This window comes from Scophthalmus maximus, chromosome 3 (assembly GCF_022379125.1).
Source record: "Scophthalmus maximus strain ysfricsl-2021 chromosome 3, ASM2237912v1, whole genome shotgun sequence".
Lineage (NCBI taxonomy): Eukaryota > Metazoa > Chordata > Actinopteri > Pleuronectiformes > Scophthalmidae > Scophthalmus > Scophthalmus maximus.
This window is the reverse complement of record NC_061517.1, coordinates 16421561-16433486: the sequence shown is the minus strand read 5'-3', so window position 1 is coordinate 16433486 and position 11926 is coordinate 16421561. Positions and strand designations below refer to the sequence as shown.

At 43.4% G+C, this 11926-nt stretch overlaps 1 protein-coding gene across 1 annotated transcript in view; it reads right to left on the bottom strand.

The window, feature by feature from the left end:
* The window catches only part of si:dkey-11f4.7 (piezo-type mechanosensitive ion channel component 2), a 28893-nt gene extending 23055 nt beyond the window's left edge, over positions 1-5838 (bottom strand). The window contains exons 1-7 of the mRNA XM_047330773.1: positions 5775-5838; positions 3799-3894; positions 1908-2009; positions 1774-1819; positions 1457-1616; positions 715-928; positions 381-594 (exon numbers count right to left, since the gene is read on the bottom strand). Of these exons, the coding sequence (XP_047186729.1) occupies positions 381-594; positions 715-928; positions 1457-1616; positions 1774-1819; positions 1908-2009; positions 3799-3894; positions 5775-5838 (896 nt within the window). The remainder of the gene's footprint in view (positions 1-380; positions 595-714; positions 929-1456; positions 1617-1773; positions 1820-1907; positions 2010-3798; positions 3895-5774) is intronic.
* Positions 5839-11926: the final 6088 nt, after the last annotated feature.

Genomic DNA, 11926 nt, shown 5'->3' with positions numbered 1-11926 from the left:
ACAGTAATGGGTGTGCAAAATAGATAAACCAGCTCAAAAACACTTGTTTACAAAAGTTCATGCCTTTTCTCAGCTCCACTCCATATGCTTTATTACACAAAGGCATGTTTCAAAGACCAAGGTAAAATGCAGCAAAGTGAATTGAAGTTCCACATTTGTACAAAGATAAATTAAAATACTTTTTTTCTGTTTACTTTTCATAGAGTGGAAGCCAAAGACTTGCTGAATGCACACATTTCACTTAAATGACTGTCCCTGCATCGAGGTGTAACTTAGGGTTACAAAAGAAACTGAAACTAAGTAAATTGCCTAGACCTTATGTTGATTACAAACACCATATGAGTCCACTGTGCTTGTCTAATCTCTAATCACTTCTGTACCTGGCGTAGACGTCTTCTGGTGGCACAAGCTGCTGGGACAAGGGCAACTGGTAGAGGTACAGAGCCAGCAGGTGTCCCCCGCTGAAGATGGCCATCATCACACACAGGGAGCTGAAGAGGAGCAGGCCGACGGGGCGGCTGAGCACCCACCACCATACTAGTCCAAGAAACACCCCGAAATACACACCCGAGGTGAGGGAGGGCAGCGTGATACCTGCGCACACATAGACGTACACACAGCAAAGTGTGGTAAGGCACCAGATTAGAAGAAGGAAAAAATGAAATGTACGAACACTGTAACTAGGATGCGTGCACTCGAGCTGCTGTGGTGTACCTGCCAGCCCCAGCAGGATGGTCACCACCACTATCCCCGCCGTGTTCATGACTGCGGACAGCAGCATCCTCAGTCCGGCTGCAAACACGATCAGCTTCTGGACGAACTGGGGGGGCGTCGCCTGAACCGGCACAGTAGTCTGGTCTGAGCTGTCGAAGGAGGAGCCCTCCGAATCGGTCCCCTCCTCAGACTCGGCTTCAGAGGTGTCCACTTCCTGCCAGAGCCGTGAAACAATCAGTCAGGTGTCACAGTAGGGGCTGTTAATTAGAGCCTGACCAATATAGATTTTATGGGGCCAATGTGAATACCGATATTAGGGAATAAAAAAACTGAGGATGAATTGTTGTTGTTTTTTAAACGATGCAAATATAGCTGCCAATATATATAAGATTTGGCAATAATAACTAAGACGTTGTAATCAAACCCTTACAATAAAGTAATTGTAACTGAGGGTTGATATTTTATAGTTTAACCCTAAACTTTATTATAAATAACTGGAATTAAAAGAAAACAGAAATACAACCAGATTTATAGAACTTGAATTCAGGAAATGTAAAAATAAATGCAAATTATTTCTAATTGTTTATTCTGAAAAATTTAAGATTTCCTAGATGTGCATTAACATAAATAAAGATACCAATATATCTGTGAAAGGCTCATATCGGTCAAACAATATACAAGTGGTGGTCTATTTTTAATATAGCGTGATCTTATAGCGATTGATGAATGTGCCTGTGGTTACCTCGGGGTCGGGCGGGGGTATTCCGTTTTCATGGAGACTGACTTGGGGTAAGGGGCGCAGTAGCTTTTTGCAAAGTCTCAGTATGAACAGGGAGGAAAAGAAGAGGCCCACATCCGGGGCCAGAAGACGTACAATGTTCCCTGCATCTACCGAGCTGAATCTGGAAACACACAAGCATTACCAAAGGTTTGACCTCCATCCATGTCATTTAGGCAGGGGAATCAGTTTGCTGAGACTTGCTTTTAGTAATTCATCTCAATTCGTAGCTTTCAAGTTTTTGGATATAAAAATGCATTGCTTTGCTTTTGCACCCATACCTCACAACGCCCAGGTGGTAGAGGAAATCGTCCAAGTGGCCGCTAACTGTTAAAGAAAATACATGGTCAAGAAACTTTTTTTTTAGTTAACAAACACCCTCTTACTCTGAGAAGTGTCACAAGTTTGCTCTCACCATGTTGAGGGATGTAGGTGAAGGGGATCTGCATGAAGCACTGCAGGGCCAGGAAGATCACACTGGTATAGATGATAAGCCGCAGGAATTCCCCCGTTTTCCCTAAACACAGCGGCAAACGGTGACACAGACCAGGAGGAAACAACAGTGAACAAATCGGAGCCAATCCCGGCTGACGTGAGGGGGCGAAAAGCCGGGCTTACGCCCTGGACAGGTCGCCTGCCCATCACAGAGCCAGCAAACAGAGACAAACAACCATCCATTCTCACATCCACACCTACGGTCAACTCAGAGTCTCCAGTTAACCCAACTCCATTCTCCATGTCTTTGGACTGCGGGAGGAAGCCGGAGAACCCACGCAGACACGGGGAGGACATGCAAACTCCACACAGAACGGCCCTGGCAGGTCTGAACCTGGATTCTAACCAAGAACCTTTTTGCTGTGAGGCGTAGATTTACTTCATATCTTGATTTTAAAAAGAAGTTAAGAGCTCAACAAACTAACTGGACTGTGGGGTAGAGTGTACTCAGGTCGAGGCCCGGGTCTCTGATGTGAAAGCCCTCTCGGTGTGTTTCTGAGCTGAGGCAAGAACTTGATAAAAGTCACAAAAGATCTGTGCCATACATCAGTTAGATGTCATCAAAGACAAAAAATGTAATGATTAGAATACAATGGATTTTCAAATAAATGCTCTAATAAATGCTCCAGTTCATAATCTCAGTATAGATTTTACTCCAATGCTTCTAATAGCATAAAAAGTTGTTGTGGCTCTACATTAGCTGAAGCAGCAAATCTGCTATCGATGCTCAGGATTTTTTTACTAAAAGCTTTGTTTCACTTAAACCTCTCTGCCTCCCAATAAGAGAGTTACATAGACACTGAAGTGCACGTACACACACACACACACACACACAAACACACACACACAAACACACACACACACACACACACACACACACACACACAAACACAGGTAAATGAACTAAAGTCCACGAGGCAAATGGACACACACACACACACACACACACACACACACACACACACACAGAGGAAGTGCACACACTTGACCACTTAGCCCCAAGAGAGCGAGCCCATAGGAAGATGAAGATTACTGTGGGATCTGTGAAGCTTTCACATACAGGCTGAAAAGCAAACAGTTTTTAGATGGAGGGATGGGGAGAGGGGGAACGAAAAAAGAGAAGATGCTGTCAAAATGCTGACATCACATCTTTTAATTCCTCGCTGTAATTACCAGGCTATGTATAATTGATTTGACTGTTCCGACCACATCCCCTTTACAAAGTACTTTGAGGGAGGGGTGAAGATACTTTAATTCATCTGAATGCAGTGATCAATATAGAGAAGGTGGGCACGCGCGCACACACACACGTACACGCACACACACACACACACACTTTCACTTCACATCCACACACTCAGCAGGCAAGCAACATACACGTTTTTATTTGATTCAATATAATCTTATATATTGTGCTTTGTCACCACTTCTTCATTTTGTCTTCACAAAAAACTGAACATAATATTGATAATACAATAATATATAATATGCATATATTTTTTATAATTTTATGATTGCTTTTTGCTGCCATAATAGTGAGGGAAATTTATATCTTCTCTGTTTTTTCTATTTGAGGATTATTTTGTAAATGGTGGAGGGCCCAATTGAATGTGACCATCTTAAATTGCAGACACAAATGACTGAAACTGGGGAAAGAACAGAATTTAAAGTTCTTTTAGAGTTTGTTTCAACAGTTTTTCCACGTTGTAATTCTATAATCTGCAAAAATCATACATTTTGGAAACTGGGTCAAACCAAAAATTTGTAAAATCATACAAAATGATATCATTAGTCCTTGGAGCCATTCTCACCTTTCAGGGTGACCAGGCTGGGGTTCGGCATCAGCGGTAAGACGAGCAGGAACAGAAAATACACCACTGACAGACCATTGTAGCGAAATGAAGAAGCTGATGGAGAGGAAGAAGAAAACAATACACAATTGAACACAATTCAGCTTTTTGATTGAAATTGTTTTAATCTGCTCAATTGTCGTCGGAAATCTGAAGGTGAAATCTTTTACTGTGCCACCTTTTATTTTCGCAATCTCTATCACAAAATCATCCCACAAACAGAAAAAGAACCAAGTAAATGAAGAAAGAAAACAATGAAGCAAGGGCGTAACCTGCCTCTGGCCTCCTGCCTGATTTTGAATGTTTATGAATTCATGCAAATAAATAAGATAAAATAAAGTATCAAAACTGAAACACAAGCAATACAGAAACCTCTCCTAAGAGCAAAATTTCAGTTGACATATCATTGAAAGGTCAACATTTGTATTTCAATGCACCTCACCAAGTTGAACATGTCGACATAAGGAAATCCTTACTGACATGGGAAAATTGGAATTAAAATAACTACGTCATCCATATTTTCCATGTAAATTTACCTTAAGGTGCATATTTCTGGCTGTATTAGAAACATATTCGGTGTTTGGTCCAGACATTTGGTAACTGCACCCTCACATCAAATGGAAATGGAATAATCTCCACAATTCAACCTTTTATGTTGTCAATGTAGAAAAAAAAAACTTAAAGATTGATTAATTCATTCTTTGCGCGTTGCATTGGGGCTGGAGTCCATGATTTGGGGAGAGAGGCGGGATATACAGGTCGCCAGTATATTAAACAACCATTCACCCTTAGATTGATAACTACGGGGCCATTTAATACCTCCAGTTCACCTAGGCTGCATGTCTTCGGACTGTGGGAGAAAGCTGGAGTGCCCAGAGAAAACCCCACCTGACTTCAAATAACAAAATTTATGAGGTTGAATTTTTGGGCGAAGAAATGTATATGTACTTATCCATTCACCTTAAGATCATCACATAACATGTCTGGGAACATTTATCCCTCCAGAAAAATCAAAACAATATTTTCCAGAATATTTCGAATAATCACCGTGTTCCTCAACAAATGTGTAACTAGTGAGCAAAGTCACTTTGTATGGACAAAAACACAAACCTTCAGACAGTGTCTATAAGCCAACAGTCAAACAGTGTGTTTCACTTTTCAACCGCAGCAGATACAGAATATAATGTTGAGTTAAATCCTCTCCGGTCCTCCTGGTCTCTCGCGTTCAGAACTCACTGCTTCTTGCAAAATACTCGCTCACTAGCAACCACTGAAAACCCAACACACGCATCAATAGATGTGAATGTATCTAATAGAGAGCCAAATTAATCCCTAATATTAAATTGGTGATCAGCAAAAGGCCAGCTGTCTGCAACAGTAAACACACATGTACTACAGCTTTACTATAATAACTCTACCTCAGTGATTCAGCCGCTTCAATAACGGGAGGAATCATACCTAGATTATTACACCTTGACAAAAATAGAAACCCAATTTGTGGGCAAAGATTTAGAGATTTGAAGCTAATAACATTTTAAAGTCAGGAATTTTTTTGATGGAATAGTGACGGGCCAACTAATTTGCCATTAGATATAGAGGTAGTGCACGTATATGTTTTTGTTCCTTGGTGTGTGTTTTTTTCTGTTTTGGGTTTTTTTCATGTTCCTGGGCACTTTCACAGTTTGTAAAACGTATGCTATACTCAAAAAGTGCACTGTAAATTAGGAGCTTTAATGGGATTTTTCCATTTACAACAGTGTAGCTATATAGTTCAAGATTATCAACAGCTTCAGAAATACCATTTGTATATTTAAAACAAACATAATATTAATTTAGTTTCTCTCTACCGGATCTGTGGTGAGAGAACACACCAGAAATGTCATCCCTCGCAGCACAACAACAAGGCATATGAATGTGATAACCAGACACCAACTCACCAGCCAGCAGGAGCAGTGGAAGTAACAAGTTATAGAGCATCCCGACCACCAGGTCCCCCGCCATGTCTGCCCCTGTGTCAGGGACACACCGCACCAGCTCCCTCAGACACTATCGTCCCCCAGATGTGTGCACACAACGGCAACGTGGAGGGACAACTCCCACCTGCTCACACATGTCGCTGAAGAAAAAACTTCTGCAGCCTCGGTCAAAGCATCTTCCAATGCAGCAGTGGAAACACAGGAAACACAGTTCGAGTCCAACACACTCACGCCTGTGACGAGACGAAGGAGTCGGTCCGGTGGGAAGCAGCAGTGTGAGGAAAACTTGCAGAGAGGGAGCGAAGGACCTTGATTTGAAACTGTGTGAAGAGGATGACTCCCCCCTGCTCTTTGCTTGTGTCTCTGTCGCACCCTCCTCTCCCTCCCTACCTCACTCCCTCACCTCTCTCTCTCTCTCTTTCTCTCTCTCTCTCCCAGACATAATGGGTTGTAACCCATCATCTCTGTTACTATGCTCATATTGAGGCTTTTCTCACTCCGGAGAATATCCGCTATCATTACATGACTGGAAAAACATGCTTCCACTAATGCATAAAACCTGACAAACAAACAAACAAACAGCAGCACCTGAGAGAAACACACATAATACTACACACGACAATGAAAAGTCTTCGTTTCAAAGGGGGAATATGCCTCTGCAGGAATGTTTCGCCCTCGTTTTACACATTATGTTGAAACCGCAGTCTGAATTCTCTGTGTCTGAAACGCAGACAGATACAGGGTTGTGTTTGTATCCTCACAGCCACGTCAGGCTGGTTCATCACATTTACGCTGTGGGGTGAAGGGAAGTGTATCTAATATTCATGGCTTTGAGGCCATTAAGAGCTGGTGTAACTACAGTGGAATGATCTATGCGAGGACTGGAACGAGCAAAAACATCAACTTTATTCCGAGATATACGAGAACAAATTAGACAAATGTGACAGTGGGATGCTTTTGTGTCGAATGACATCGACTATAACCTGCGACTGCGTCTGTACCAGAACGTCACGAGTGGGTTTGTGAGTTATTTACTGTTCTTTCAACACTGACAGACGTTCCAGCAAGAGTGAAATAAGTTACTTTACGGCCGTTTCAAACTGAATTTAAGCATCGGGTGCTGTAAAGTCTGTTCAATTTTAAGATAAAGAACCCATGATTGTTCTGTTTTGTCGTGTTGCTTTAATTTACACAATTCGGAGCAGCAGGACTTACATCCTTCAAATGAAATAACATAACCAACATTCTCTCCTACATTGCATTGCCAATAGTGCCCTGAGATCTCCCAACTGGTAACTGGTGTTTTGAAAGAGAGCTGAGCTATGCAAATGAAATAATTTGGCATAAAAGTTTATGACACACAGATGCCGCGTTAAAATGCAGTAGGTTTCAGTGTTTCAGGCGCAGTGCAGAGTCCTTAGATGTGATGTGAAGCACTTTGTAAAAGTGTGGGGGGGGGGGGGGGGTGAAGAGGCCTCCGTGTTTTAGTCAAGAAAGTGTTATCAGTTGTGGGTGTAGTATTATTATTCACCATATAGGGTTGCTACATGAAATACTATGCAAGAGTCACGTTTGCAACTAGTGCCTCAATGATTAATTGTTTAATGGATCAATCAGTCAAACTGATGGTAAAAAAATGTTTCAGTTATTCTCAATTTCCCACATATATTTTCTGAAGTCTTGTGTGATAGTAAATGAAACATATTTGCATCTCAGAGCTTTCAAGCAATTCGCTGACATCACCCTTAAGGCTTTGGGAAACGGTGATGGGCTTTTTTTTCTATATTTTCTGACAATTTACAGACCAAACCTATCAATCGTGTGAGGAAAAATGATCTGCTCGTTTAAATAGATACCGTGACTCGTCACTATAGTTGGAGCCATCGATGCTACTGCTGCATAAAAACTGAAAAGAAGGCAAAAAAAAAAGGAACTTTGGTTGTTTTCCTCAGAGCATTTTGACAAAATTCTCAGAATCCCATCAAACTATCTAATTTGTTTTTCTCTATTTAATCATCACAACACTTCAGGTAATCTGGAGTTTCTTAACCTAGTTAACTAGGGACAAAGTTAAGTAATAAATTACTTTGTAGATTATCGCAGCTGATGCCCCTCTGTGGGCCGATAACCCTCTTGACTAAATGGGGGGGGGGGGGGCTCATACTCAATTACTGCTCAGCAGTCCATCTAAATTGATTATGATGAGAATGAGTGCTGAGTAGGCAGCTAACATTTCATGAGTGTGCAGTTAAAAAGAGCTGTGTGCGGACGTGCTGTTAAAGGGTCTCGCGTGGCGACGTAGGAGGAGAAAGTGTGCACGTGCGTGTTTGGCTATTTATGAGACCAAGGATAGGAATAAAAATAAGCAGCAATATTTGGGAAGTTTGCACTTCAGGTGTCAGGCTTATGGTCAAAGCTTTTGATTAGTTTTAGGCTCACACTAAGGTTTAGGTGAAGGTCAGTGTGATTCAAGACGGATTAATAATCAGAGCTTTGTGCGCAAGAGGAAATGCAGAAGTATGTGTTCCCTAGAAGTCAATCACTTCTGTCTGAGGAAAACGTGGCTCACTGACGTGCCGACAAATTGGGAAATTCTCACAGATATTTAAGTGCCTGGTTTTGATGAGTGCTGGACCAATATTGATCTGATGCTCATATCAGTTCCTGTAACGTTGACATATTGTATGGCCATTTTCCAACCTCCATCGCTGCTGAATTCACCTTCAGCAACGCAAAGCACTGTGTCAAAACCACACTAACCGTATGCAAGTTGTAGTATGTGCTGCTTTCAGACATTGCACTGAAGTCCGGACAATTTCCTGAAAGTTTCCGGACAGGGGCTGTGTGTGCAGTTGTTGCTCCGGACGTTTTCCGGGACCTTTTCCTGCCAGCCTCTCAAAAGATTTCCGGAAAGCGTCAGAGTGAGTCACCCGTGAGAATACAGCAGGAAAATCTCCGGAAGTTTCACGGCGAGCTCTGCCCAGGCTCCACCCCTCGCCGGAAGGTTGCAGAAATTTTCTGGAGTTCATGTCTGAAACAGACAGCAGACCATAGACTGACCCTAACACACTGACATAGCTCAACAAGCATTGACACCGGTTGAAAGAACGTTACTGGGCAGAGAATCAATGGCAGATTTAACTTTGTATTTGTGTCTTCTCTCCGTCTGTCGATAACTTCATACAGTTGATGTACGGCCAACATTATAGATCATCAAGACATCGCTGGAGAAAAAGAAAGGAGCCGCACTCGTGTTTTTCATGTCCGTCTAACAGATGCTCCGCAGAGAATTGGCGTCATGCTCCCGGAGAGCGCCGGAGCAGCTCAACACTTTTCTACCAGAGCACACCACAACACCCAGAGGACAGCCAGGGAGGGGTTTAAATACAGGGCCATGGCACAGCTTTCAGTCCACTCACACATGCTCTTCACTTTTTACGTTACCGAGACAAATCAATGGTGCGCGTGTAGCCGGGTGGAGGATCAAGAAGTGTACCATTTGTATGTTACAACAAATGAATGTGACAACAAATAATATATAATAATGTGGTTGGTACCAGTGGAGGGCTATTGTTGTTTTTTAAAGAAAAAATAAAAGCTGCCAGTTTATTTTTCCAAGTCACTTCAGAAAACACATTCCACTCAAAGATTTATTCATTTTTAGATGTGCTGAAATGTATGAGAATTGCACAGTTGGAACTTGGCAGCTAACAAATGAACCCTGAGCCTACTGCTCTGAGTTGAGACTGCTGCCACCTTGTGTTCAATAGACCTAACTGCAGTGGAGGTGCTGGCCTGCTCCTGAAGACCATTATAAACCTTTCACTCAATAGCTCAACTGATTTGTGGAAGTTTGGGGATTTCATTTAAAATGTCTATATGGAGCCCCCTAAAAATTAGGTGAAATCTAATTCACAAAGTAACTACTATTGTTCTTACAGTGTAAGTATTGTATTTACATTACATGTCACTAACTCTGTTTTTCTCTCTCTCCTAGTGTATCTCTGACACCAGAGCTGCAGGATCCAAACAAAAACGTCATTATTATCATTCCTATTATTATTATTATTATTAATAACATCATTGTATTTATAAGCGTCAGTTTCACTGTAATTATAAGTATCAGTCTGGTAGAGATTAAAGCAACTGTTATACAACTCCTCTCTCCGCCGACATGTTTACATTACATGTCACTAACCCTGATTGTGTTTTCTCTCTCTCCTAGTGTATCTCTGACCCGCAGTTTTGGGTAAACGTTGCTTTTGGGTAAATGGACAGAGGTCAAATTTGATGCATAGTCATTAAAATGTTGTTTAGGGCCCAAGGATATTTATCTATTTTTCCTGTGAACAATTTAACTTTAAAAGAGACCAATTTATGCTAAACACAATGTAAAAAGGGAAATGTATCTGTAATAGTCTAATATTAGTATTATCATCATCATCCTCGATTGTATGGAGATGCTTCATATACTTACTAACAATAACAGAAGTAGTTACTATCATTCGGTATAGTATACTATTCGGTTCCTTTTATTTGATTTTGGTCACAAATCAATAATGTCTGTAATCTGCATGTTTCATGGAAAAACAGGCCCATTTGTTTCAATCACGATGAACTGAAATACACCAGCAATACAAGTCTGACTCGCACCCTCCAAACCGGGCGTCGTCTCCTTTCGAACAGGGCGCCGTTCCTCCGCCGACGCTGGCCCCGCCCCCCGGGGCCACGTGACGAGGCTGCGCCGCCTCTCCGTCGCTCTTTCCCTTCCCATGGTTCAATGAGCGCCGCGTGGCCCCACCCCGTCTCTCTCTCTCTCTCTCTCTCTCCTCAATGCGAGCTACTATTCTCGGAGAGGTAGAGGTAGAGAGAGAGAGAAAATAATAACCTCCAAGAATTGGTTATTCCTGTCTGTCACCTTCCGCGCGCGGCGGCCGGGAGGGAGGGAGGGAGAGAGGGAGGGGAGCGGCCTGCGCGGCGGGAATGCGCCGCTACGACGACCCCGTGTCCTATGTTGTGAATGTTAATGCACATGTTGTGTCAATTGCCTGTAGCTTGTATCTACCTCGGATCCAAAATGTATATTAATATGTTCATATGTATGTTTGCATGAAACTCTCTCACACACACACACGGGGGGGGGGGGGGGGGGGGGTATACAAACTGAGCCTGACAGCAGGGGGTTCTTCTTTTTTTCACCTGCAAGCAAACGTGGATACATTTCGAGGTTTTTCCTCATCTTGGTCACGTTTTCTTTTCTATTTTTTATTCTCTCTCTCTCCCTTTATAATGTTTTCTTTGGTTCTACTCGAAGAAAAGCCTGGAATTAAAAAAAGAAGAAAATAAAGTGATCGGGGCGCAGTTTTGGAGGCTCGGTGGTGATGTGAGAGAGGGGGAGTGAGAGAGAGGGGGGAGAGGGAGAGAGGGGGAGAGAGAGAGGGGAGAGAGAGAGAGAGACAGAGAGAGGGGAGAGAGAGAGAGAGAGAGGGGGGGGGAGAGAGGGGAGAGAGAGAGAGAGACAGAGAGAGGGGAGAGAGAGAGAGAGAGAGGGGGGGGGAGAGGGGAGAGAGAGAGAGAGAGAGGGGAGAGAGAGAGGGGAGAGAGAGGGGGAGAGAGAGAGAGAGGGGGGAGATAGAGAGAGATAGAGAGAGTGGGGAGAGGGAGAGAGAGAGAGATAGAGAGAGAGGGGAGAGGGAGAGAGAGAGAGGGGAGAGAGAGAGAGAGAGAGAGGGGAGAGAGAGAGAGAGGGGGGGGGGGAGAGGGGAGAGAGAGAGAGAGAGAGGGGAGAGAGAGAGAGAGGGGGGGGAGAGGGGAGAGAGAGAGAGAGAGAGAGAGAGATAGAGAGAGTGGGGAGAGGGAGAGAGAGAGGGGGGGAGAGAGGGGAGAGAGAGAGAGAGAGAGGGGAGAGAGAGAGAGGGGAGAGAGAGGGGGGGAGAGAGAGAGAGAGAGAGAGAGAGAGAGGGGAGAGAGAGAGAGAGAGAGGGGAGAGAGAGAGAGGGGAGAGAGAGGGGGGGAGAGAGAGAGAGAGAGGGGAGAGAGAGAGAGGGGGGGGGAGAGGGGAGAGAGAGAGAGAGAGAGGGGAGAGAGAGAGAGAGGGAGGGAGAGAGAGGGGA